A 26,730-nucleotide genomic window follows, 5' to 3' on the forward strand; every position below is an offset into this window, starting at 1 on the left:
CTGTAATGCATTATCTAAGAAGAAAGCTAAAATTGCTTTTCGCAAGAATATTGTCAAAATCGAGCTCCGATATGATTTACCGCGACTTTAACGCCGGTATCGATTCCAGTAGTACTAGCAGCTTACTAGCTCAGACGTGTAGCGCGCGACGTTTGAAATCGTAAAGCTCTATAGCTCGCTGCATACGAGTTTTATTTGCTTTTCAGAATTAGATGCTGAAGTACTTGCTTCTTTCCAATCGCTCTCGCTTGCAAAATATGGATGTAAAAAGGCGCAGCTCGTGTGGTGATTAATAGACTGTGGAAAAGGAGAGTTTTTTTCGTTTCGAAAAAAAAATGGAAAAGGGTCAAGAATGATTTTTTTTTTTTTTGTCTACGCGAGAGCTTCCTAAACACAACATAACAATCGCAGCTACAATACACATCGTCGAGCATTAAACTTTCGTGAGCAGCTCTCTCAGGGATTTTACGATTTCCAGGTAAAACTCGCTGACTAACGAAGTGGACGAAACGCGCCGCGAGAGTAGCTGCAAGAAAAAAAAAACGAAAGAGAAACACTGCGCATAGGAGAACGATTGCACTAGCGCGAGCGCAGCCAAATAGAGACATTAAATAAAGGAGAACCGCGCACGCATGCATAGATAGGTATACAGAGAGAGAGAGAGAGAGAGAGAGAGAGAGAGAGAGAGAGAGAGAGAGAGAGAGAGAGAGAGAGAGAGAGAGAGAGAGAGCAGTAAAGCCGGCGCGCGGTGCGTTGCCTCATTTTTAACAATAAAGAGGCAATTTTAGTGAGGCCGCAATAAATTTTGTACTAGATTTTTTCTCTCCGTGTAATACGTGCATATAGACGCTTGCGCAATGTATTAAAAAAAAAAAGTAGCGTAGCGGTTCGCCCGAGGTGATTGCCGATGTTATGTATTATAGGAGGAAGAAGAAGGGTATACGATCATCGCTGCCTCGAACGAGAAAAAAAAAACGAGAGCGGGTAGTTCAGGCGGTAACGACGATTTATCCTTAATCGAACGATGAGAGGCTGCGAATGCGAGCGGAATCGAAGATGAGGGCAATTATCGTTTGTTTAATTTTTTTCCTACAGCGTCCCAGTGCTCGAGTCCTTGCGAGCAACGCGTGTATAACACACGACTTTTTCAAGAAACTTATGCATATACAGAGATCGCGTGATTTTAGGATGAATCGCGGGCGCGGCCGAGGTTCGAATAACGATTGACCAACGTACGCGGTCTCTTGACACCTCGTCGCGGAATCCCGGCTTTACTGTAAATGGCTGGGCTCGCTCGGATCCAGATGATGGCTATAGAGCCAAGAGCTATCGGTAGCAGCAGCCCTGATTTAGAAAATCCGGCCAAGGTACGACTGACCGGCTTCTCTCGAGAGGCAACCTTCGGACGAGCTGTCCAACTGGACGATCGACGCGAGTGTTTAATGCTGAGAATAAAGATCCGAGGGTGGCCGAGGAAGGATTTTCGGCTGATTAGATAGCGCGATGGAATGTTAACGAGGCTGATGGTTAAGGGGGAGACTCAAAGTCGATGTGCCAGGCTGAAAATGAATTTGTTCGTATCGGAATAGAACGGTTAAGGACTTTGTAAAATTACGATCACGTAGAAGAGTTATATGCTTAGGCCGAAGGCAGGAGAAGAAATTTCAAATATACTCTTTACCAAAATCCAACAGCAAACCGCGTCCAGCATCGGCGCGTGTCTCGAACTGAATATCGCTGCAAGGGGCTCGTCAAGGAGAAGTGGGTCCGCTCGCTATACCGCCTTGGTTACGCGCGTATATCGAGAGGGTCGTTCTCTCTCTCTCTCTCTCTCTCTCTCTCTCTCTCTCTCTCTCTCTCTCTCTCTCTCTCTCGCTGCGTTTCAAGCCGCGTTGCATATAGCTATATGCATCGCCTATAGATAGTAGCCCGATAGTACAAGCTATAGGTAGTCGGGCAGGTGAAAGGGGTCTCCCCCGTCGCGGTGTGTACGTTGAGGCTCGTGTACGCGACGGGCCCCCGCCTCGTGCGATTTTCTAGGTCTGGAAACGACTGGGGGGGCAGCTCGCCGTCCCTCTATAAAAGCTAAGCTCGCTGCCCCGTAAGGCATGTAGTGTCTCGTGGCCCATCGCACAAGATAAACATACACCTCCTCTCCTTTACTCAAGTTGAGTATATCACTCTCACTAGACAACATGAAGCTGATCGTAAGTATATTATCTGCCTGTGTGCAGCATTACACTCGTTACACTCTTTACAATTATACGTTACACGCATGTCTCGTACGATTCTTACACCAAGTGCTATGATACATTATACTGTGCGGGACTCTGTGCTTTTCGTTTTGTGAATTCGTAAACTTTGATTTTTTCACGCCAAGAGTAAAATTCAAATTCAAATTTTGCGCGCCAAGAGCTTTCATTTACATTCAAATGTGTTCTAAAATCCAGTTTAGAAAATTTCTGTGCAAAGCCGAAGTCAAACAGTTCTGCCAATACAAGAACGCTAAACCATAACTCTTTTCTTTCAGATTGTTCTGTTCGCCGTCGTCGTGGCCGCCAGCGCCTTCCCAGGCTACGAGGTAATTACAATTGCATAAGGAGTAATATCGAGTGTTCGCACTTACAAATACGCCAGCTTTTACGATTCCGCGTATAAATACACAATATACAGCGGAGGCGTACGCGTCGTTCTCTTCTTACGCTTTAGAGCGCAATCGAAAGATCGAGAGCTTTAAAGCCCTCCTCCTCGATCGTATAACCAATAATTCTCTCTACCAAAGTAAGCTTCCACTTATACTCATTACACACGAGAATCAGCTCGCGATTCTCGCCGCGGCTCGTCGCTCTTGTCACTCAGCGGCGCAGCCCATTGTTCTCCAGAGAAACTGCGGAGCATTAAATTTTCTAACAATCCAGGCGCAATTTCACGCGGCTCGACTGCAGACCGGAGCTCGTAATTGCGCCTTTTCGTCTTTCTCAACTCTTCTATCTCTGTATACCCCATATAACGGAGGCATCTGGTTCAGCTAATTCGTCGGTGAAGTTTCTTGACGGGAGAGTCCGATTTTGGAGATGCAAAGAAGCTCGCTCAAGCTCGGCTCGTTCTCTCTCGAGACTCGAGAATAAGAATATTACGCGTTTATCGCAAAAGAAAGTCTTTGCATCGAAATCGCCATCCTCCGTACTGTGGATCACCGACTCCATAAAAAAAAAAAAACAAACAAACAGTAAGCATTAAGGAACAAAAAAAAAAGAGACACAGCTAGTCAAATACATTATTGTTGAAACGACGATCAGGGCTGGCACGATCCGTGGCGCAGTTCCGGCTGGCAAAATCCCTGGGCTGTGAAGAGCGCCTGGAATCCCTGGCAGAGTGGGGGTTGGAACCCCTGGCAGTTGGGACACCATGTAACGTATTTATTGTATCAAATTTAAATCGAAAAAAATTCTCTCGAAGTGGCTGGGTTTCGCCAGGAACGAGCTCGAATATTTTCTCTCTCTCTCTCTATCGTCGAACTTTTACGTTCAAATTATACGCCCCCAATAACCGTCGACTGAACGACAGCGCAAAAGACAGATCTTCGTTGTCGACGGTTCCATCGATACCATACAGCACGTACGAAATCTAAAAACTATTCTCTCTCTCTTTGCAGCATCATCATGAGGAACACGTCCACGCCATCCAGGTGCCCCAGCCGCATCCGATTCCCCCGATTCACCCCAAGCCCCTCCACCTGAAGGTCCACAGCCAGGCCCACCAGTTCCACTACCACGACGCCAAGCCCCACCACCCCCACCTCATCGGCTACGAGGTCTACCATGAGCCCAAGGCTGAGATCAAGCACGTCCATGGACACCACGCTTCCTGGTAAATCGTAGCAGCGTAACCGGAACCGCCGCCGAGAGGAGATAACTGCAGCGCAACTACCCCCCCCTCAAGTCCAGCACCAACAACATTACTCTCTCTCTCTCTCTCGATACGCAGCGGAATCATCACACCAGCGAGCCAACGATCGATCAACCCTCTCTATCTCACTCTCAAAAAGGATAAACGACTCCGAGGATGCGGGACGGACCCCCTATTTTAGGGGGCTGTCCCCCTACTCGTACCTCCATTTCAATTACACGATTATAGCCAAATTGCTAAGCAAATTCAAAAGAGCGACGCGTGCGGATCGTTGGTGCGACACACCGCGAGGATGAAAAATCTTCTTCTATTCAATTAAACGAAATACAACAACAAACAAACAAAAAAAAGTGCTTTTTCCTTCACATAGACACCGTCAAAAAGTCGAGCCTACTCTGTATCCTACTACCTCCTACGTAACAGCCCGTGATGTCCTCTCTTCGTTTTCTTTTCGGTACTCATAATTGCTCGTGATCTTGTGCGATGTACGACGTATATTGGCTAATTTTGTATACACGGGCTGTGCTGTATATTGCTCTTCTTTGTTGCGTACATTTAGGCGCCAAACTTTGTACCAAAAGCCCCCCTATTTTTTGTTCTCTGTGACCCCACCCACCGCCCCCCTCAAAAAAAAAAGCGTTCGAACACTTTTATTTATTTTCTAATAAAAGTTTATTTTTGCGTCTTGTGATACACCAGGCAAATAAGTCTTTCGTTATCATTGCGAGATATGCCCTTGTATACCAATTCCATAATATCCTCTGAAAATAAACGCACGATATGAACATTCGGAAATCAGAAGCGATGACTCCTCGGAATATTCAGCTCGACTGCACTCTGGAGAGTGATGTAGGACGAAAATGGTATTTCACTAATTTGATCGTTTCGAAATGCGTCTCTATCTCGATATACAAACAGCTTTCGTACAGGCTAGCCAAATGTCGATGCAAAACTGAAGTTCGATAAAAAAAAAAAAAAAAATTGGACACGAGTCTACGCTTCTAATTGGCCAAGTCGAGCTTGAAAATATTTCGCAAGAATCGACTCGACACAATTAATTAATTGAAAAAGAGAAAAATCAAATCATCGCGCAACCTAATCAAATAAGTCCGAATTCGCAATCGAGCATCGATCCGTCAATACCAGCAAAAAAAGACAATTAATAAACAAGCCTAACAAGCGCTAAGCCCGACACCGGAACCGAAAACACCACGTGTGCGCGGACGAGCTGTCATGCCTCTGTGTAAACAGCTAATAGCTGTCCTTATCGTCCCCTTGCATCATCGATTCCTCGTTTCCACTCGGACAAAAAGCTTCGGTCGGAAAAAAGCTCGTGAAAACCCAACGTACTTACGTCACAACGCGGGACACGAGACGTACGTACAGTAGACAGACACACTCGATTGTTATACGAATCAATTTGATGTTGCCGGGGTAACGCGTCGCTCAAACACGACTTGTAAAACGCTATAGCTTTAGCTCTGTCGCTTCCTCCTTCCGTCGCTTATGATGTTCCTCTTCTTCGCGAGTCTCTTCCTTCTTGACTTTTCCGTCAGTCGAGACTAATGCGGGGAAGCTTATACAGCGGTTGAAAATTTCTTAATTATACACACACACTCGTTATTAGAATCGTTATCGCAGTGCTTGGAATCGATAAATAATTCAACAAAAAAGAGAGACAATAATAATCGACGTTTACAGTCACCCAATTCGAGCAGTGTCTATCTGCGCCGCCGACATAATAAAGGAATTCGCCCGAAGCGTAATGTATTCCGTATACGACTCCGGCAGCGGCGCGCGAAGCTCGAGGCAATTACGCCAATTTTTTTGTCCCTTTTCTGCATGGGTTCAAGAAACTTTTTTATTCGCAGTAGCTGCACGTCGCTTATTTTGAAAAATGTGACTCAGTCGGAGAAAAGCTCCCGCGCGTATAAAAGTACCTGACAGTTTGCATAATTGATCGTTGAAATTACCGGTCGTGCGCCGTTGGTGTTTATCGGCGCGAATGCATCGCTCGGAATGAAAAAGTCGATTCCGACGAGTTTTTCAACCTCCTATGTGTTCGCCGCGTAAAAAATGTTTAACCCTCGGCGTAATACTTTATTTATCCGGAAAATAAGAAGAGGAGCCGCTTCAAAGTGTTCGCCGAAGAATAAAAGCGAATCGATGCCACCGCCGACTCTAACGATTGTCTCGTACACGCGACATCAGCGACAAAACGATCGCTGACGATTCTACCCGCATCACGACAGATTCAATCTTTGATCGATGTGCATATAGCGTATATAGAAGTATATATAAGCGAGGAGCGTCGCGATCGACGCAGCGGCGTCGCAGCGCCGCACGGAAGACAAGAGCAGTAGTGGTATAGCCGCTCAGGTTCAGCGGTCAGTTCGTACCGGTCAGTGGGCCATTCAGCAGCATGAACAACCATCAGCGCGCCGGTGAGTCCGTACGGCGGCGTTTATATACTTACCTTTTGCTTTCACGTGTAATACACCGGAGCCGGCGCTCTCGCGTTGCGTTATTATTACTTCCGGCTACCGGTTTTCTCGCCGACGCGATGGTTGTGTACTTTCGTGTGATGCTCTTATATATATATCTACTGATTTTTAAAGTTTTATTTCTGTTGCGAGAATCGCAGTTTGTGTTTCGTGTGTACGATTTTTTGGGGGTATCGGTATCGTTTTCTATACGACGATACTGCGCTGTTATAAATATAGCGATCTCAGTGCTGAATATAATTTTGCTTTATATAGAGCCGCGCTATTCGTAGATTTCCATATTTCCCTCGGCTACCTACTTGCGCTGCTATAATAAAACTCACTTATGGCTGCATAGTTCTCATAGCCTATTGAGGCTTATGCTTACGTGCGTCTGTGACGATCTTCATTGATCCCCTTTTAATTTCTCAATTTGTAACAATCGCTGCGTCTCTCTACACCTCACTGGTTGCCAAAATTCGAACTTCAGTGGCGGACTCGCAGTCGGTGTACTCCATAACCAGCGAGAAGAATCTAGTCGGCGTCAAGTCCAAACGATCTTTGTAAGTACAAAAATACAATATCTAGAAGACACATCGAGATTTGAATTTGGACGTTTTTTTTCAGCTTTAAAAAGTACAGAAAAAAAGGCCCGATCTTCATCACCCTAGCCCTCGTGATAACTGCCCTGTCGATAGCGGTGGTAGTCCTGTCTGTTTTATGTAAGTACATTTTAACGAAGGTCTGGAAGAATAAACATTTCATCCCCCACACTTTCGATTGAACTCTGTTTAGATGCCAAGTTTACTCAGCGTATGGATTTGTGCGACAATGAAGACTGTATGCGCATAGGTATGTGTACGACTATAGTCCCCTGCACACACCCACCCACACACACACGCACACAATGGCCATTGATTATATACATATATTACGCGCGCAATAACCTTCCGGGTGTATTAGAATTTGAACTCGGAAAAATTAACCGACAAACTTTTGCACATTCGCAGCGGCGAGTTTTAAGGAATCGATGAACACTTCCATCGATCCCTGCGACGACTTTTACATGTGAGCGAGTTTATTGACACGATATCGTATTGTGCGTTGTGCATAATTGAATAAACAACTAATCGACCAAATTAATAATTTAACCTCGCGCAGGTACGCATGCGGCAGATGGCCAGAAGCCCATCCGTCCATGGATCTGAGCCAGGAGCACAGCTGGTTCAGGGAACGGAGCATACGCGTGTCGAGGCGGATCAGAGATATGCTGATAAAAAATATTACCGGCGACGATGTTCCCTGGGCCGTTTACGAGGCTAAAACCCTCTTCGCGAGCTGCATGGACGTGGGTAAGTTGAGCGGGGCGGGGAGGGCGGGGGGGGATCGTTAAAAGTTAACTATACGCTGTCACGAACGAGTTGCATCCAGTGATGTAACGTGGATTCGCTTTTCCGTTATCAGATGCCAGGGACGAGTTGGGAATGAGTCCGCTGTTCGATCTCCTGGACGAGTTGAGTCTTCCGCAAATTCCCGCGGCTATAACGAAAAATACCTCGGACTTTGTGCTGCAAATGGCGAAGGTCAAACGGGTGCTCTGGACGGACGTGTTTTTTGGGACCTACATATCGGCCGATCCGAGGGACAGTAGCAAGAATCTGATAGTTATCGATCTTCCAGAAAGAGAGAATCCTTTTCCCAGGTAATATGAATACTTCATTATGACGTTTTGGTTGGATGTGTTTTTAATGCGAATTTTTCGATTAGTGATAAAATATTGGAAAAGCGATTGAAACTGATGAAGCGAAAGGCCCGGAGAATAGTGGAAGACGAGGACACGAAGATCTTCTCGTCGGCGGAAAAGGTCTACATGTCCGAGGTCCTGAAGCAGATCATAAGCAACGGCACGACCGATCAGAGATCCTGCAAGTCTCGAGGGCCTTTTTCCATTGTCCCCGAGGACGAGATCCAGGATACCGTCGATCGGGTGTACAAACTCAGCGGCGTGTTTTACGCGGTAAGATCCATTGGTATTTCCACAAAATTGACTGATTTCATCAGAAAAGAAGATCACCCTTCCAGTTGGCGAACTCCGCGGAAAATCAAACGATAGACGACGACGACGACGAAGACATCCAGGACAGCGACTACATGCTTCTCGACGAGCTGCAGCGCCTGACCGACGAGTACGTGAAAGAGGTGAACGACACCCTGGAGCCGAAAGTCTTCTGGAAGCCCTTCGTTCAGGAACTGCTCAGAGGAATAGTGGATTTCGATCCGGAGATGAAAGTTTTGATCGGCGACCTGGACTACCTGAAGGAGGTCGCCGTCGTTTTGGCTTCCACTGAAGATGAACTGTTAGGTGAATTGCGAAGCGTTCGACTCGGGATTGCCTGATAAATTTTAACGTGGACTTTTTTTGTTAGAAACCGCTATCTGGTGGACCGTCGTTGATTACAGTGTGCCTTACTCGTCCCAAGAACTGAGAAAAATTTGGAACGCTTACATAGACGATCTCACGGGCTCAAGCTCCGATAGGTCGTGGTCCGTGTACTGTGCCGAGAATGTAAACGAGCTTATGGGTACGTGAATTTGAATGGTTAATATAATCGCGAATTTAAAATGTCTGCATCGGATCGAGCAGGTATGGCGGTGGCTTGGCTCTTTGTGAATCCCTCGTTCATAGACGACGGTTTGAGCGACAAAGTCAGCGAGATGCTGGAGAACATAAAGCTGTCCTTCTCGACTTTCGTCACGAGCATCGACTGGATGGACGGCCGAACGAAAATAGCCACTATGGAGAAGAACCGGCGAATGAAGTCTCTCATCGGATTTCCCGAATGGCTCTTCCAAGAGGGCGAGCTCGACTCCTACTACGAGGGCGTGAGTTGAGAAAATTATAAACAATACACAGCTTGCGATTGAAAATTTTCAAATAATGGATAATTATCGCAGCTGAACATGTCGTCCTACACCTACTTCGACAACATGCTGCAGATCTTGCGCGTTAAAAATTCCAACGGTTTACTCGATCTGGCCAACAACGAAACCGACGACGACGACGACGAGTCATAGTGAGCGAAATAGTCTTACGTAAACGCGTACAAAAAAAAAAAAAAAGAAGAAAATACTCCAATGCAAATCTATAATATGTAACTTTACAGTTGGCCACTCGAACCCACGGAAGTCAACGCTCTGCATACATTTCAAGAAAATCAAATAGGTAATCGTTGCAAACTATTATACTTATACGCGTTTCAAACAATAAAGCGCATTTCCTTCATTAGGATATTACCAAAAACGGCAAAGTCATAGTATACAACCGCATTTCCACTTGCATTATATATTGTATTACGTAAGCTTCTCTGCGCGCGTACGACTTAAAACTCTCGAGCTCACTGCTATATTATCAATTTCCATTATTTTTCTTTTCTCCTAACATTCTCACGTATACCGTATAATGCGTATACGGACGCAGCTATTCCCGCTGGAATCTTGCAATTTCCGTTTTACGGATTAGGCCTCGAGTGAGTATACAGATAAAAAAAAAAAAAAACTAACTAACTAACAATCCGCACCGAGTGTGACAACCATCACGTTTTGTTATATCTATATAGACACTATATATTATGCACCTAAATCGTGTAACTGACCCAGGTGGATACGGTATTTAATCCGGTCGTTACATTAAACACACAGAGCCCTGAATTACGGAGCGATAGGCACGATTCTGGGTCACGAGCTAACGCACGGATTCGACAACAGCGGACGGCGTTTCGACAGCCGAGGAAATCTCCAGCAGTGGTGGAGCAACGAGACGATCTCAAGGTACACGGACAAGACCACCTGTTTCGTCGAGCAGTACAACGAGTACTACGTCTCGGAGGTAATCATCGCGTTATATTAAAATGAGACTTTCTCATCGTTTGTTTGTCTATAGCGTATGTTTTCCGAGATAGCCATCGGATTATATAGAAGCTGCTGCGAAACTGTTACGAAATCGAAACAATGATACTCGCTGGTTTTGAAACGTTTCTGGTATGATGATCCTCTTCTGATAAAGCGATTCTTTTTACGCGTTCTTTACAGGTGAACGAGTACATCGACGGCGAGCTGACCTTGGGTGAAAACATAGCGGATAACGGAGGCTTGAGGGAGGCCTATCACGCGTATCAGCTGTGGAAAGCCAAGCACGGTGAGGAGAGATATCTTCCGGGCTTCAGTCATATCTCGCACGATCAGCTGCTGTTTCTGAGTTTTGCGCACGTGAGTCTTTTCAAAATTGTTTAATCATTAATAAAGTGTAATTTTTCTTACGCAATCGGCGTTATTATTCTACGATAGATGTGGTGCGAGTCGTACACGACCACAGCCTTGAAATGGATGCTACAAGATCCCCACTGTCCGGGCCACGTGAGGCTGAAAATGGTGCTTCGCAACTCGGAACACTTCAGCAAAGCCTGGAACTGTCCCGTCGGCTCGAACATGAATCCCGTGAAGAAATGTCAACTGTGGTGAAGCCGAGCTCTCTCTCTCTCTCTCTCTTACACGCACTGACAGGGACCAAGAAAAAAGAAGCGAGAACGAGTTGATTTTTTTTAATAAAAGAATTTTATTTACGTAAAAAAAAAGTAGTCCTTTTCGTTTTCCTGCTGTCCATCGGGGGACGAGGATTGCACGACAACCCTCTTGAACGTCACACCCTTGGGGGAAAACACTGACGTTTTTTTTTGATTGTTATACAGTGTGTACATTATTCATAATCGCGTATATATAGGTCACTCGTAAATCAACGATGATTTTACTCTATTGCATTGAAAAACGTCAAGACAGTCGCACATTTTGTACTCTCATTCATTCACACACACACACGCACGCACTTGTGTTGCATATCGCTTCATTGGCTGTTCTTAGTAGACGTATCCTCCGTTGGAGTCGGTCTGCTGTTGCTGGTAGCCGTGGCTGGACTGCTGGGCAGAGTTCCTCACGGACTCGATGCTGATGGATTCCTGGTGGTGGTGCTCGGGGATGGCCTCGACCGAGTGGCTCTGGGAGAGCTCGACGGACTGGATCGGGGCCTCGAAGACCAGGCGCTGGGCCGGGGCTGGGTAGCCGTAGCCTCCGTTGCTGGCCTGCTGTTGGACCTGGTGGTGGTGGTGCTGCTGCTGCTGTTGCTGGACCTGGTGGTGAACCTGGTGGTGAACCTGATGGTGATGTTGCTGGGCTGGGGCACCGTAGACTGGGGCAGGCTGGTGAACCTGGGGAGCGGGCTGGTAGACCTGTTGCACCTCGTGGTGGACCTCGTGGTGCTGTTGCTGGACTGGGGCACCATAGACTGGGGCAGGCTGGTGAACCTGAGGAGCGGGCTGGTGGACGTGTTGCACCTGGGGAGCTGGCTGGTAGACCTGCTGGGCAGGGGGTCCGTAGCTCTGGTGGGGAACTGGAGCGGGCTGGTGAACGTGTTGGATCTGGTGGTGAACCTGGGCAGGGGGTCCGTAGGTGTTGTGGGGAACCGGGGCGGGCTGGTGAACCTGGTGGTGGTGCTGCTGTTGCACCTGGTGGTGAACCTGTTGCTGGGTCTGATGGGCTGGGACACCGTAGCTGATGTGGGGCACGCGGGCTCCTGGGGCAGCTGGAAGCGAGAATCGGTAATAATTAATTTTTATTTTTCGCTCTACGGAATTTATACAGCAGGAACGAGTTTTTGGGTGGCGTAATCCGCGAATACCCGGAATAACGAGCGATCGTGTAGTTTATCGCTATCGCGTTCGCTATCGAAATATTTTAAATTCATTCCAAAAACCGCCTGACCTCTCTTTAATTTATTCTTGCATCTATACGTCCGATTCTATACGAATTAAAAAGCGAGAAAAAAATCGATAAAAAGCCTCACCGTGGTGCTCAGCGTGAGCCTGGTGTTGCTCGATTTGCTGGACTTGCTGGACGATCTCGGCCTCCTGTGTGCGAAAGACAAACGTGTGTAAAATATTCATAGGAAAAAATCTGTCCATGACGGATTCGTCGATAAAATCGATAGCTCATCTTCGAGTCATCCTCAACGGCACTTACCTTGACAATGGGTGTTCCGTAAGAGGTAACTGGAGCCTGAGCGGCAACTGGGGCAAGGTACTGGCTGCTCACGGAGTGGACTTGCGGGGCAGGTGCAGCCTAAAAGAATAATGCGTTTCATATAGCAATGTGCGAATAGAAAAAAAATTCGCGGTTCTATTAATAAAGCGCGATCGCTAAAGCTCTTGGGACGAGAATAGAAACGATGGAATCATAATTGTACTTCCGTCCATCAATGAAGCTGGTCTATCGCTTCCCTCTCTACACGTGGCTATTTATTAATAGTCATTATGCAACGGACCTTCCGCTTATCGACCTCTGGCGGTACTATAGTCGATATAGCTCTATGCGCAACGTAACCGACTGCTGCACGACAAATAAAAGGCGAGTCAGTCGAGCGCGAAATTCATTTCTCCGCGACTACTTATATCGCTCGGCTAATTTACACTCGTACATGCGGCCGCTTATGACTTCATGAAAGGAGGTGTGTGTCATTTGAATACCAGTCCTACCGGAAAATGGCACTTGTCTCTTGAGTTTGTTTATCGCGTTCGATGGCAGATATTTTTCGAAGAAAAAATATAAACTTTTGCGAAGGTAAACAACGACGACGCTTTTATCAAACGACTCGTATGCTCCGACCGAAAACGAGACTTTAACGAAAGGATATAAGAACGATCGAGTAAAAAGACGTTTATACGCAGTGATGCGCGAGTAGTATAAGGAATCTCATGTTAATCCGAGATTATTCCTTTTCTCGAATCTAACAGAGTTCATTAGTGACGGGCGACACGCATACTCCCACTAATGTGTAACACAGATACGCACAGCGCTGAAATCGAAAGTAGATCTGGCTTTCCATTCTGTCTCTCTTTTTCGGAAACTCTCGCGTACAACCTGGATATTTTACGATATCGAAACGCCTTTCTCTAAACTGGGCTAATACTCTATCGCACGAGGAAGCGAGAACACGACTGTGTGCGAATGTAAATCATTTTTTTTTCTTAATAGCCGACGGCAGAAATGTATCTTTTAATTACAGATAATGGTCGTGTCGAATTTTTGCCGACGGTTAAATGAGGAAATCGACGAGGAGAATGCAAGCGTTGACTATATTCTTTTATACTATACTCCGGAATCTCGAATCTGGAACTGTGCAGCAGCGCGCGGGTAAACAAGTTGTTAGGTAATCGCGCGTATGATGTATATTAATTGGCCGTGACCAATTGCATATTTATCGGATCCGCGTGTATATATATTTGTGATAAAATTCACTATTGCGCAATGCGGGAATATTTGAATTTCAAATACGCGTTAGCTCCATGGCAATGTTTTTATCAAAAACGTATCCAACAAACTCTCACCTGAGCTTCCTGGCTGTTGAAAGGCACTCCATAAGAGGTGGAGGGCAATTCGAAGGTCTGCTGAGTCTCGACCTGCTTGTCGACGGGCTGGAGGTACTGGTTGCTGGGCTGCGCGGGTGGCAGGTACTGGCTCTGATCTCCGGAACCGGAGGATCCGTGAACGTGGAGATGCTTCAGGTGGTACTCGGTACCGTAACGCGAGTCACCCTTCAGGATGTCGCGCTTCGACTTGGTGCCCGGGGCAGCAGCCGCCGACGCAACCAGGAGTGTCTGCGATTAAAAAAGAAATAGCCGAGTTCGGTTAATTGGCTTTGATTGCAGGGAACGAGTTTTCCGTAAACTACCTATGCGAGAGAGTAGGGAAAAAAAGGAGAAGGATCGAGAACACTCGAGGGACCTTTTTGGGTATGTAAGGTTGTATATGTCGATGGAAAGCGCGGACGATTTGAGAGATTATTTACGTTGCGTTTTATTGAATTTCAAGTATTGAAATTTATCCAATATCTTAAGGTATTGGAAATTTCTATTTTCGTACTCAAAAACGAAATAAAAATAAGAACGATTAATCTTCGCGACGCCGCGTTCGAAAAAAAAAACAATATAACAACAACGAGATTTTCAGCGCAGCCGAAATCAACGAACGACTTCGTGTGGCGGCTGGTATATCGCGTATAAATCGTCGTGTCCCGCGGGAGGATAAAAAATCGGTGAAATGTTAATCCGGCCGATTGCTAGGCTTTCCTCGATGCGGCGTTATTATAATTTCGTGAATTACGAACATCGTCAAGGTCGGAGAGCGCGCGGCATCTTCTGTCCTTTCGGCGGCTCTTTTACTTTCGATTTCGGAATTGCGCGCCTGGAGTCGGACGGATAATTGGATGACACTTCTATAGATATATGTGTATAGGTATGTTTACGCGCCAAAACGAGACACGCGAGAGAGTTATGTTGATTGATTTTTCGGGTATTTAGCCTCTGATTACCGTGATTATGGCGATGAGGTAAGAGTGTACGAGTTATTCGATTGATTTGATGTATTGGACATCGCGCCTTGACGTTATTATGAGAAATTTATTTTCGACGATTTATTCTAATCATCTTTTTAAAAATGAAAAGCGTTTGTCAATATTCGTAAATAAATAAAACCTCGAGTCAGCGCGCGGTAAGATAGTAAATTCATGCTATTGACAGGCCATATCGGCACTTTGCGCGACTGTCATTTTCACTTGCGGCTCTATATACGCGTTCTAAGGCCCGTCGTCGCGACAGGTTTGCGAGACTAGTTTAGTATCCAAGTCTTTTATGCAAATCGACTTGGTTACTTAGCCGCGCACACGCACAATTTAATTACGCTTTTGAAACTTTGCTAGTTATATAGAGCGTCTTGAAAATTCAAGTTGGGAAATCGTTAGAATATATACAGCTATATAGAACAGCACAAAAACCGGAATTACACCAGAGACTGTGAACAAATTATTATTATTATTAACACTGCTGCGCGAACTGTCCGAGGAAAGAAATGAAAAACGATTCGACAACTCACCACTGTGAGCAGGAAGATCCTCATGTTCTCAGCTTGATGGGAGCTTGTATGTGAACTGCCAGCTCGGTGGCCATTTCGATCTTTTATACCGAAAAAAGAGCCGGGAGAGGAGTATCCCCGCCAAAAAATAACGCCTGTGATGGCTCCTCTCCGGCTCTTTCGCAATCGGATGGGGTCTTTCTCTCTCTCTCTCTCTCTCTCTCTCTCTCTCTCTCTCTCTCTCTCTCTCTCTCTTTCTCACTCGAAACGCGTGGCATTGACGAGAACTAGATGTATATTCGGGCGAAGCTGCTTCCCGTGTACCGAAACAGTGGATTTTTCCCCCTTCTCGAGGCCTGGGATGGGAGATTTTTCGGATTGGACTTATGAACTGTTGATGCTTCTCTGTGTGTAGAGGTGGTCATTGAGGAGATTCGGCTGTTGTTTATTGTCTGGAGGTGTTTCAGTGACCTTTGCTTAATGTCGTGTCTTTGTATTGCTGTGTTGGATTACTCTAAAATGTTTTGTTTAATCGAACCTGAAGTTTCGAGCGAACGTGCGAAAAAAATTGTTTGTTTATTATTGTATCGTTTAAATAAAATCACGAAACTTCGTAAAACTTGAAGAAAAAAGAAACGAACTTACGTCCGTGGAAGCAGTAAAGTAACCCGCTAGACTTCAAAAAAGTTTATCTGTTTTCGATCAGATGGCATCCGACGGAATTTCGTAAAAATAAATCTCTGGCCAACAGGAAATTGCATCGACGCAGCACTCATCGACTTCTCTGTGAAAAAAAAAAAAAAATGGTTTCACCATCATCTAGTTTTACGTGTATCACACCGGAGAAGTTGTAAATCATGGATTTGAATATTATGCATCGCTGCTCTCTTATAAACTTTATACTCGTATATACGTGTACAGCGAAAACGAGAACGATTTATGCAAATTTCTCTGGTTTTAGGCTATACGCTTAACCAGACGCTGCATCGAGTTACTTGAAAGTGATTTAATGACGGATAATGAAGGATCTTATTACCGCAGGACACTGGTTCCGGAAAATCTCAACCGCGTCCGTCACCCCATGTTATATTTTCGTAACACGTATGATTGTAGGATTTGGTCGTGCGATTACGAGGAACGAAATTTTCCATTTTTAAGATTTAAATTCTAAACTCGTAAATTAACTATATTCGATGAAAAAAAAAAAAAAACTATTTAACATGCGTGTAGGATATGTTGAAAATCTTGGTATAATCAATATGCATGTGTAAAATTCTTCCTATTCCACAATATTGATAAATTCAGACGTTATCAGATCAAACATTTTATCTAAGAAATCACAACTTTCAGCCTATTTCGGAAGACCGCAAATAAGCGGTCCCATCGCCTTTCCCTCATCATCGAAGCTATACTCGGCTTCTATTAGTCATTTTAAGCGACACGTTAAATCAAATTTTTGAAATCCATTACGTATACCATACGTTATATATTAAAAGATCGCTGATAAGAGCGTATAATTTGCATGAATCGTGTCACATAGGCGAATTTCCTGTCCTCCGTCGATTTCGATTCGACGTTAAATTCCACTGCCGCACGCGCGCGATAAAATCGGTGAAAATTCTTGCTTCACTATATATTAGACATATAGCTATAGGCCGTGACAAGTTTCGATTTCGTGAAGCGCTACCGGTCTCTTCTTTCTTTCTAGATCGTCCTTCGACAGTCGAAGAATTCGATCTTTCTATATACTATGCAGCTTCATCTTCTCCATAAGATATTCACTTTTTGGACACACCACACAGCGCTTTGACCTCATCCGAATGAGTTTTTTGCTTCCGATATATTTCGTAATAGTTTTAAATATATCTCGTATCGAGATATAAAAATAATTAGTATTGTGCATACGCTTACCTTTGTTTACATCTACATAATCGAATTATTATAAAACACTGCTAGAGCAAATATTGACCAACCGCTTGGCAATTAGCAAATTGCGTGAGAAAATAAAAAGTTTTAAAAAATTTCCAAATATTCAAATTTTTCTGATCTGCACGCGCTCATTCTCTCTCCGGGGCTTATCGTAACCTGCATCACCGCAAGCAAAACACGCGTAATCGTTCGCGTTGCAAATAGCGATACAGCGTATAATCTACCCGCTCTAAAATCTAGCTCGACTACTACTGCTTCGGTAAATGCAATTTAAACTTTGGCAAAGCCCGTTGCGTAATTTAACGCGCTTTGCCAATGGAACTAGGCTCGCTTTCAGCTTTGTGTGTATTATCGGGAACTGATTTATAAAATGCAAAATTTGCATAGACTCGCGCATACCTCCAGTTGATATTATATATATATATATATACTTCCATTCGCGGTGTTGGCTGTTGTACTCGATAAACTACGCGTAAGTGCGTGTATTGCTCAACGATGCATAAAATGGCATTGTTACGTCAAAGTACCTTCGTTTCTCTATAGGATAATACAATACAAGCATCGGACGAAAAGGTCAGTCGCGAGGATCTTCTACCTATATAAGCTTTCTCCTTGCGAAAGCAAAAAATTGCACCTAATATACGCACGCATCGGCCGTCTGACCATTATCGTCCAAATTAGGACCTAGAAATGTACAACGCGATCAAAAATAAAAACGCATCGATGGACACGGGCTACAATAAAAATTATATATATATATATATATATATATATATATATATATATATATATATATAATTTCAGCTCTTACGCGGCAAATTCAAAAATACACAAAGACATGACTAATTGCGCAAATATTTTTTTCCTCCTTCTCCAGAGTCCGCTCACCTCTGCGCGTTATTTCATTCCATCTTCGCGATATTTCCTCCATAAAAAGTTCGAGCAACAGCAGCGTGACGATCGAACAATCGGCTCTCCCGCCTATAATTGAGTCCGAAGCGCGGAGGATCATAAAGAGGCGAACCGGTTATGGACTTTCGTTGCGCGGCTTTTCTGTCAATTAGAAACCGAGAGCTGTCGATCTTTTTGATCCGTCCAGCGCTTCGAAGCGTATATCTTCTGGCGATTTCGTTAAGAGACTTTGTGTTTCCATAATTTTGATAAATATTACGCTCGCTAAGTTTTCCACAACAAGAACCGGCGTATAAATTAAGCTTCAATTATGATAATAGCAGCGGCTGTCGTCTCACGCAAATTGAAAAAAAAAAAAAAAAAAAATCTCGGAAAACCAAAGTGAAACTAGCCTCGTACTACTACTCCCTTTTCCAAACAGACCACAAAACCGAAAAATCCACGCACTCGAATTTCTTGCATAAAAATCGATCACGAGGACCATAAATGTCAAGCGGCGAGGACGCCTGTGGCTTACAAATTAATTAGAGACGCACACGCGCTTATTCGCTATTTAGCAACGTATAGGACACACGATGTCGATGAAGATGGGCTATATATGTATAGGCACGGTCCAGCGCGCGCTTGAGGCCGAATATTTGATAAGCACTTGCGCGCTGCCCTGAGCGAGAAGGTCGAGAGAAATTGGAAATGGTAATGAGTTATGGTGGTCGTTGATTGGAGATGAAATAGAACGATTTCGTTCTGTCGCGCTAGAGCATCGTCGACCTTTCGATTGTGACGAGTTTTACGTTGTAAATACGCGATGAAAAATTGGTGACGTCTGTGGTAAGCGGATTATTTTCCTATGCGCGAACGACATAAAATTTAGCGAGCGCTTTTGCCGTGAAGCAGTTAATTTTTATAGGAATTTTCAAGCCGAATGTCGGAAGCCGATAAATTATGTGCCGTCGTGTGTATGCTTATGAATCGATCGTATACCTGCATACACAAGAGCCACGTTTAATCATGAGGATGGTCGAGTGTCGTTTACTCCAAAAATGGACTGATGTGCGGAATCTCTTTCGAATGGATTTTGCTGTAAAGATAATTTATATCCTGATTTTAATATGAACTCAAGGTTCGAAACGTCGGAAAATTGAGATTATTAAAAATCCAGAATTTTTTCTGCTCCTTCCTACTCTGATATGCAAACAAAATAATATAAAACTGAAAAAGTACAGCTCGGTCCCATAAGCGCACGCGAGATGAGTTTGACGCAAGGAGCATCAGAGAGCTGAGAAGTGGCAGGTGAAATTCAAGCAGTCGTCCGCTCTAAATTTAAAATTCAAATGCAGAGAGTATGTAAGCCGAGAGAAGAGACATAAGCTCCTTTTCTCTTTGTTATTGGATCGTTAGATGCGGTGGACGTCTCTTTTGATTTAATCAAATTTATTAGAAAATATGCAAGACACATTCACATATTCGAGTAGGGAGAAAGATTAATGACACGAATCTTATTACTCTTGTTTCCGACGCTTTGTACGCTTAATTACACGAAACATACGCTATTACGAAAGCTCAATTAAAAAATCACGCATACGTCTCGTAAACAGCCTTGCCATTTCATTACAGCTCGTTATAAAGCGGCATTAATCAAACAATTACAATATGTATACGTGTACAGGATCAATTTCAAAAGAAGAAGCGAATTTCAAAATCCAGTCTACGTTGTACCCTATTATCTGATCACACGGCAAAATTCGAGTCCCTCCTCTCTCTCTCTCTCTTGTATAACATCTGGAACAAGACGTTCGCTTTCGATAAAGCACATACCATTTCTCTTGTCCCAACAGAAAACCTTCACCGGATCCGAGAAACCCATAAGGTTTGCGCAAAAAAAAAACAAAGAAGAAGAAGAAGAAGAAAGAGGAAGAACGTCTCATTTGCGAAAGCCGCAATTAGCGCTCTGTTTGCTCCGCGCGAAAGGCCGAATCTTTCTCTCTCGCGTAATATCGTCTGGAAGAAACGCTGTTTACGCCGCGCGGGATAATCGAGAGCGAAAATGGAATAACGTGTTCTACTCCGCGTATACGTTTCATTAATTCAAACGTCTTTGTACACTATACTGTATGCGTGTGAAAGCGAGAGTCTCGTGTTACATATGGGTTGGGATGGATTTTCGCGAGACTTTCTGTGTGTGATACGGGTGTAACTGTATATATTAACGATTTAGAGACTGACGAATGGTGATATGTTGTGTGCTCGGGCGAAAGGAATTTCGAGTAAAAATAGCATCGCCTAAAAATATACACCGCGTATTTGCAACAACGATTTTCGATTCTATAGGTGAATTCCTCGACAACGCATCGCTTATTTATAATATAAAGGCGTTCGCTCCTGCAAAGCCTTAGATCTCAACTTTGTTCGAGACTCGCAGTTATGCGATTTAATCGCCGGAATCGGCGAGTATTTTCAAGGCCGAAGCAAAGGAAGATCTTTTTCTTTCTTTTTTTTTTTTTTTTTTTTTTTTGCCAGAAAGGCGATAGAATTCGTATGGACCACGTGGGGTTGATGGAATTCTCCGAGAGAATGGATTTTTTATGGCTTCCTCTTTGAGCCGGTGCAGAAATTCGTCGACTTATTCCACTACTCTATACTCGACTCGTATTTTTCAATGAAGTTACAGTTGACACTCTTACCTCGCAGGGCCAATCCTCATCATCAGGGACAGTCGTTACATTCCGATAGATCAGACACCTCTACATTCATTATCTCTCGATTTATGTCTTTATTTACCCGCATCCATTCATTCATAAAGCCTCGCAGGTCTATAGCATAAAGCGATCGAGTCATGCGCGTTACGAAAGCCTCAAATCGAAGAATTCATAAAAACCAGCCTACTCGCTTCTCTCTAACACCGCTAATTTTTTGCGCGAAATTTTTTTCCGCGCACAAGATGAACTCGAATGCCCCCGCGCGCGCGTCTCGTAAAAAGGATGATGATCCGCGTCTAAATATATATATATATATATAATACACACGCGTCCTTCGCCAAAAAATGAAAGCAGACGACGCACACATAAAAGAATCTCTGTATATATACTCGCGCATCAGCAATTACGGCGCGCCTAAACCTCGAGTCATTAGATTTAGGATATATTCTTAACCTTGTCCACCTTGGCGGCGCGATTATTTGGCGGTCGCGTCTCTCTGATGCCTGGTCCATAGCGTGACGCGCTACATCAGTGTGTGTACGTATTTTTATTGCTGGTCTGATATGTCTGTATAGTTGAAGTGCGCGTCTTTGAGAGAGGCAGCTTGATTCTTTTATTTTTTTTTTTTTTTTATCTTTTAATTATATCGCGCGCGTGTCCGAGCGACGACTGCTGGATAAATAGAAGAGGCTCTAAAAGTGACATAAGGAAGGACGATGTGCCGAATATGCGCGTGTGCGATGGGATGTGTCTGATTATAATCGTGATGAAAGGAGCGAGAAATTTATACGAGACGTGTGTGTGTGTGTGTGTGTGTGCGATATTGCGTTAGATATATGTACGTATGTTTGTTCGACTGATTGTTAGAGGGACGTTGATTTTTTTTTTCTTTTCTTAGAAGCTTTCGTAACGCTCACCTTTTTCGCGCGTATACGTAAAATTATCTTAAACAGGCGGAGACCGCGTAGGCTTATAAGATCCTCCCGCAGTCGGAAAAGGGACCTCCTGCTGTCGTGCAGATATCGATGCTCTGCAGATGAAATTACTGTATAGGACGCGTAGGGCTTAGGCCGCAGTTTGGAAAAGGGACGGCCGAGACTCTCGCAGCGGTAGCGCAGAAAATTATCCGCCGTAGATCAAGATTTCTATAAGGGACGGAACAGCCGTCATTAAGGTGTGGGGGGGGGGGATAATCCCTCATACCTGAGACGCAGGGACTGCAGTTTTACCTTACGAAAAGTAAATCGCAGTAAACAGCTTTCCCCACTTTGTAAAAATGATGTATACTTAAACTACGGACATTAAAAGAATTTATCATTCACAACGTTCGTTTAATAAACTTTCGCTTATTTATTCGTATAAAATTTACAAAATCGATGTTAAAAGAATAATTAAACTGTAGTATAGTCAAGAGCGACGCTCCGCTCATACGCGAACGTTATTACTATTTATTTTCGGCAAATAACTAAAAACTTCTCGCACGATCTCGCGAGACAACGAATTGAACTCCTTTCTCGTACTGACATCAGCCGCGTTCGCGATCATGAATTCTATAGCCGTCATCTTCAACTCGTCCAGGCAGTGTTTGTCAGCCAATTGAAGAGCATAGACGACGTTAGCGACGCTTATATTCTTCACCATCGTCATCTCGCACTTCTTCTTCAGCGCGTCCAGCGCGTACTTGTCAGCTGCTACAGCGAGTTCGCCCGCCAGTGCGTCGATATTGTTGACTTTTCCGGCGTAAATGAAGCGAAACATCTCGACGAGAACGTCGTACTTGATATCGGTGATCTCCACCGCGTTCTCGAGCGTCTCCCTCATCTCTGCGTCGAACATCCCGGCGAACACCGAGCTTCTCTTCGCGAGAATGCTCTTGTGCAGTTTCAAGCTGGCGCCTTCGGAAATAACGGTAACGTCGCTGAATTTCGGATCGTTGAAAAGAGCCTCCAAGTCGCTTTGCAGCTGAGGCAGATGGCCGTGGTTCTCCAGGTCTTCGACTTCGCGGATTTTTCTCTTGTACGTTATCTCGCACTCGACGGTCAGTTTGTTCTCGGCGTTTAGCACGCGATTGGCTGGATCGCGCGTGTAATCGAACGGCATCATTTTTCCAGTTCCTCTCGTCTTGTTGGCTTTGCCGAACACTTTTTCGGCGATGATGTAATTTTTCACCTTCACCCCGTCGATGTTCAAAATTCTCAAATCAGCCGTCGCCCTGATCTCCGCGCTGGCGTAAAGATAGAGCGACAGTTGATCTTGATACTCTTCCCTTTCTCCCCTTGGATACAAGCGCAGATACCATTCGATATCGCTGTTTCTGTAGACGGCGAATTTTGGTGATTCGATGAAATTGCCAACCTTCGTCCGGCTGCAAACCGGGTACTCGAGCTCCCACTTGACTGTGAACGACGTGGCGTCGGCTTTCTCGACGACTGTTAGAGACATTTTTGAAGCGGTCACTTGATGACAACGATCTGCGAATCTATCTAACGAATTTATCAGAATTAACAATTTGAATTTAGTATATTGTAGAAGTAAGTATTATTATCTACTAGATTTCGGTTCTTACCTCAAATTGAATTTCGCGAGGCTCGACTTGATTGTGAGGAAAAATCGGCAGGACGCGTTATAAAATCGCGGGTGAAAAAGTGCTCGTCCGAGGCAAGCGAACAGGTAAACTCTTCGACGTCGGAGATGAGACTAGAACTGCATCTGCGAAAGCAAAAGCGCACCCACGCTGCACCCCGACAAAGGCGGTTTTGCCACTAGAGGCGCTGGCGACGTGGGGGTGCACAAGACATCGCTAGTATATCTATATACGCATAGATGCGCAGGAATGTACCGGGTACGCTGGCAAATAGGTGAAAATGTTTTGCACTCCATGTCGATGTTTTTTAAACAACCGATTTTTAAGACGCGCTGTTTTCCTCGAGGATTTTCTTCGCTTGCAGATTCCGGAGGGCTGAGAGTGACGTTCATTTATGCTGACGAAAGCACAGTGACGACAGACATTTATCATTTACCCGTTGATCGGATGAAGTTTTCAAATGGTATATTTCGATACGCGTTATTTACGTACGTTATTTTTTTATACAGGGGCGGAAAATGTGCTTTCGCGCACACTGTATCGAAAAAATAATTGAATTACAAGGTGGGTATAAAAATGTTAGCGAGATTCTAGCTTGACAGATATAAAATGTCGCGTTTACTGAAAAAACTATTATTACATCGAATGAGTTTATTAACACTTTAATTGGTATAATATAGAGATTCACACAAACTATAAATAAAAAAAAACTTCAAAATGACTCGACTGAATTTCTTACACTGCTAAATATAATGCTACATAAACAGCTAATTGTCCTTATTGGCCATACTTTGAAATACTTCGCGTACAATGTTACGAGACAACAAGTCGAATTCCGGTCTACTACAGATATAACACGCGTTTTCAATCATCAATTTGATTGCTTTCTCCTTCAACTTATCCATCAAAAGTGTGTCGGCAAGTTGAAGACGAGCGAAGACATTGCCGATGCACAAATTCTTCATTAGCGTCTGCTCGCAGTATTTCTTCAGTCCATCCAGTGCATATTTGTCGGCTGCGACCGCAAGTTCGCTCGCTAGTGCATCGATATCATTGACCTTCTCGGCGTAAACAAAGCGAATCATTTCCACGAGAATGTCATACTTGACATCGGTGATCTCCACGGTGTTCTCGATCGTCTCCCTCATTTCGGTGCCGAACATGGCGGCAAACACTGGACTTCTTTTAGCGAGTATGCACTTGTGCGCTCTCACGGTTTTACCGTCCGAAACAAGGGCTACATCGCTAAATTTTTCGTCGTTGATAAGAGCCTCGTAGTTGTCTCGAAGTCGTTGCAGTGGGTCATCTATTTTTTGCTTTATGATTTCCATAATTCTTATTTCGCACACGATCGTCAATTTTTTGTTATTTAACATGCGATTTGCTGGATTTTCAATGAAATCTCGTGATAAACATTTTGCGTTTCCCCAAGCGTGGTCAGCTGTTTTGCCAAATACGTGTTCCTTCATGCTGTAATTGAATACTTTTTGACCGAAGTTATTGTAAATAATAAAAGTACCCACTGCTCGTATCTCTTCATTCGCATGTAATAATAGCGACAAATGATTATTAGCTTCTTCAGTTTTTCCCTTTGGATACAAAGTCATGTGCCATTGAATATTATTGTAACTGATACCGTCGACAGACTCGACACCGTCCGCGTCGTCGGCCGGAAATTTCGGCGATTCCAAATAGTCCCCGACGTTCTTTTCGCTGCTTACCGTCAAGTAATTTTCAATCTCCCATTTCAATGACAAAACAGCGTCGACTTTTCCAACTGCCATATTTCTAACCTCACAGCAATCTACGAATAATGATATTATCAATATCTAGATAAAAACAGCCGTTTTTCGCGTATCTACAAAAAAATGCGATTCTTACCTTTTGTCTCGAGTGTTTCTGAGGCTTCACTTGACACGAAAAACTCTTCAGGACGAAACAAAACGCTGCCAAATGATGTGAACTATGAAGTATACTATAAGGATGTGTTGAAGAAACTGCCAAATGTCATGCAACAGGTTATAACTCCTGCGCTTAAACAAAGGACTGATAAGCAAGTATGAACACGCACTCAGAGGCGCACGCTGAATGGTGATTCATCATTGTATATAACCTATAGGCTCAGGCCACATAAGCGCGTTCGTCGGTGTTCGATAGCGCACAAATTCTGGTAACTTTTGGATAGCGTCAACAGCGGAAACGTCTCATACCTATGACATTGCACGCGTTTAACCGTGTTAAGATTGTACAGAGACGTTTTTACTGTTGGCATTATCCGAAAGTTACAAAATATTATACGCGGTCGAACGCCGTCAAAAACCGACGAACGAATTTCCTTCCTTTTTGCGAAATCGAAGCGCCACCTACGTGTGTTTTGAACTGCGCTTTTTTTAGCCACGGCCACCGCCCACCCGCGGTATTCTACTACAGGAAATTCGCCTTGGTAAGGTCACACTAGCGCCAAGCACTTTCGCGTGTAAATCAAATGAGGTGGCGAAAATCGGAACATAAATAATTAGGATAAAATACATTGCTCTTATGGTATATTATGACACTGTTGTGCAAATGGTTATCTACCTTGCTCGATTTTCGCTACTTTATAGCACGACAACCACAAAATCTACAATAAAGTTGGCATTTTTCCCTGGTAGAAATCGCAACCAATTTTAACCCAAAAATAAGCTTGTAAGTGTCGAATTAGCTTATCTAAGCCAAGAATATTGGGTTATAATTGGCTAAAAGCGACATCGTTTTAACGCAAGAATAAGGTTATTTTTGCCCATATTGTTTTTAAAGAAGAGATACGTAACCTCAAATGTAAATAATAATGCGGCAAAGCAAAAAAACGCGGTAAATATTGATGAGAGAAAGTAGAGTTTTGTTATTAGGGGGTTTTTGGGGTCGCTGAACACGAATGTCGCGACGGCAATACTCTCAGAAGTACCCGGTGCCCAGGGTAGACAGTATTAATGTCGTCTCCTGGAGTTTTGTTAGAATTTGAAACATAATTAGTCGAAACTCGTTACTCGGAGGTTTTCGAGGTTGATGAACACGAACGTAGCGACGGCAACGCTCCCTGAGGTACCTGGTGCCCAGGGTTGGCAGTATCAACGTCGTCTCCTGGAGTTACACGAAAAATAACGACATATTTCGTCGAGACTCATTGATTGGGGGTTTTTGAGGTCACTAAATACGAGTAAAGTGACGACAATGGCTTTCTAGGTACCTGGTGTCCAGGGTAGACAGTATCAACGTCGTCTCC

The 26,730-nt window shown here is 44.2% G+C and overlaps 5 protein-coding genes across 8 annotated transcripts; 2 read left to right on the top strand and 3 right to left on the bottom strand.

Moving 5' to 3' along the window:
• Positions 1-2,089: 2,089 nt before the first annotated feature.
• Positions 2,090-4,613, top strand: LOC100113975 (histidine-rich glycoprotein-like). Its single transcript, XM_001606505.6, has 3 exons — positions 2,090-2,207; positions 2,531-2,581; positions 3,656-4,613. Exons 1-3 carry the CDS (start codon positions 2,196-2,198, stop codon positions 3,872-3,874), a joined length of 282 nt encoding a protein of 93 aa, XP_001606555.1. The 5' UTR covers positions 2,090-2,195; the 3' UTR covers positions 3,875-4,613.
• A 1,610-nt stretch (positions 4,614-6,223) lies between these two features.
• Positions 6,224-11,023, top strand: LOC100122101 (endothelin-converting enzyme homolog). Of its 3 annotated transcripts, none has more exons than XM_001605652.5 (17): positions 6,224-6,353; positions 6,883-6,955; positions 7,020-7,114; positions 7,188-7,244; positions 7,403-7,460; positions 7,554-7,744; positions 7,857-8,094; positions 8,160-8,409; positions 8,475-8,754; positions 8,819-8,974; positions 9,037-9,275; positions 9,348-9,466; positions 9,557-9,615; positions 9,871-9,919; positions 10,092-10,278; positions 10,482-10,658; positions 10,737-11,023. In XM_001605652.5, exons 1-17 carry the CDS (start codon positions 6,332-6,334, stop codon positions 10,908-10,910), a joined length of 2,424 nt encoding a protein of 807 aa, XP_001605702.1. In that variant the 5' UTR covers positions 6,224-6,331; the 3' UTR covers positions 10,911-11,023. The 3 variants fall into 3 exon arrangements, with proteins under 3 accessions (XP_001605702.1, XP_031776749.1, XP_031776750.1); XM_031920889.2 differs by having other exon boundaries at positions 9,913-9,919; XM_031920890.2 differs by lacking the exons at positions 6,224-6,353; positions 6,883-6,955; positions 7,403-7,460 and having other exon boundaries at positions 7,073-7,114.
• Positions 10,981-15,488, bottom strand: LOC100678106 (myb-like protein Q). Its single transcript, XM_003423804.4, has 5 exons — positions 15,369-15,488; positions 13,826-14,095; positions 12,462-12,560; positions 12,286-12,349; positions 10,981-12,024 (listed from the first exon to the last, which is right to left on the bottom strand). The coding sequence occupies exons 1-5, from the start codon at positions 15,390-15,392 to the stop codon at positions 11,303-11,305; spliced, it is 1,179 nt and encodes a 392-aa protein (XP_003423852.1). The 5' UTR covers positions 15,393-15,488; the 3' UTR covers positions 10,981-11,302.
• A 6,706-nt stretch (positions 15,489-22,194) lies between these two features.
• LOC103317796 (speckle-type POZ protein B-like) lies at positions 22,195-26,309 on the bottom strand. Of its 2 annotated transcripts, XM_008217084.3 has the most exons (3): positions 25,350-26,309; positions 23,451-25,272; positions 22,195-23,363 (listed from the first exon to the last, which is right to left on the bottom strand). In XM_008217084.3, exon 3 carries the CDS (start codon positions 23,324-23,326, stop codon positions 22,310-22,312), a length of 1,017 nt encoding a protein of 338 aa, XP_008215306.1. In that variant the 5' UTR covers positions 23,327-23,363; positions 23,451-25,272; positions 25,350-26,309; the 3' UTR covers positions 22,195-22,309. The 2 variants fall into 2 exon arrangements, with proteins under 2 accessions (XP_008215306.1, XP_008215305.1); XM_008217083.3 differs by lacking the exon at positions 25,350-26,309 and having other exon boundaries at positions 22,195-23,367; positions 23,451-24,239.
• Positions 24,236-25,252, bottom strand: LOC100122144 (speckle-type POZ protein B). The gene has a single exon (XM_032602150.1). It carries the CDS (start codon positions 25,250-25,252, stop codon positions 24,236-24,238), a length of 1,017 nt encoding a protein of 338 aa, XP_032458041.1.
• Positions 26,310-26,730: the final 421 nt, after the last annotated feature.

The sequence above is a fragment of the Nasonia vitripennis genome, chromosome 1, assembly GCF_009193385.2.
Source record: "Nasonia vitripennis strain AsymCx chromosome 1, Nvit_psr_1.1, whole genome shotgun sequence".
Classification (NCBI taxonomy): Eukaryota; Metazoa; Arthropoda; class Insecta; order Hymenoptera; family Pteromalidae; genus Nasonia; species Nasonia vitripennis.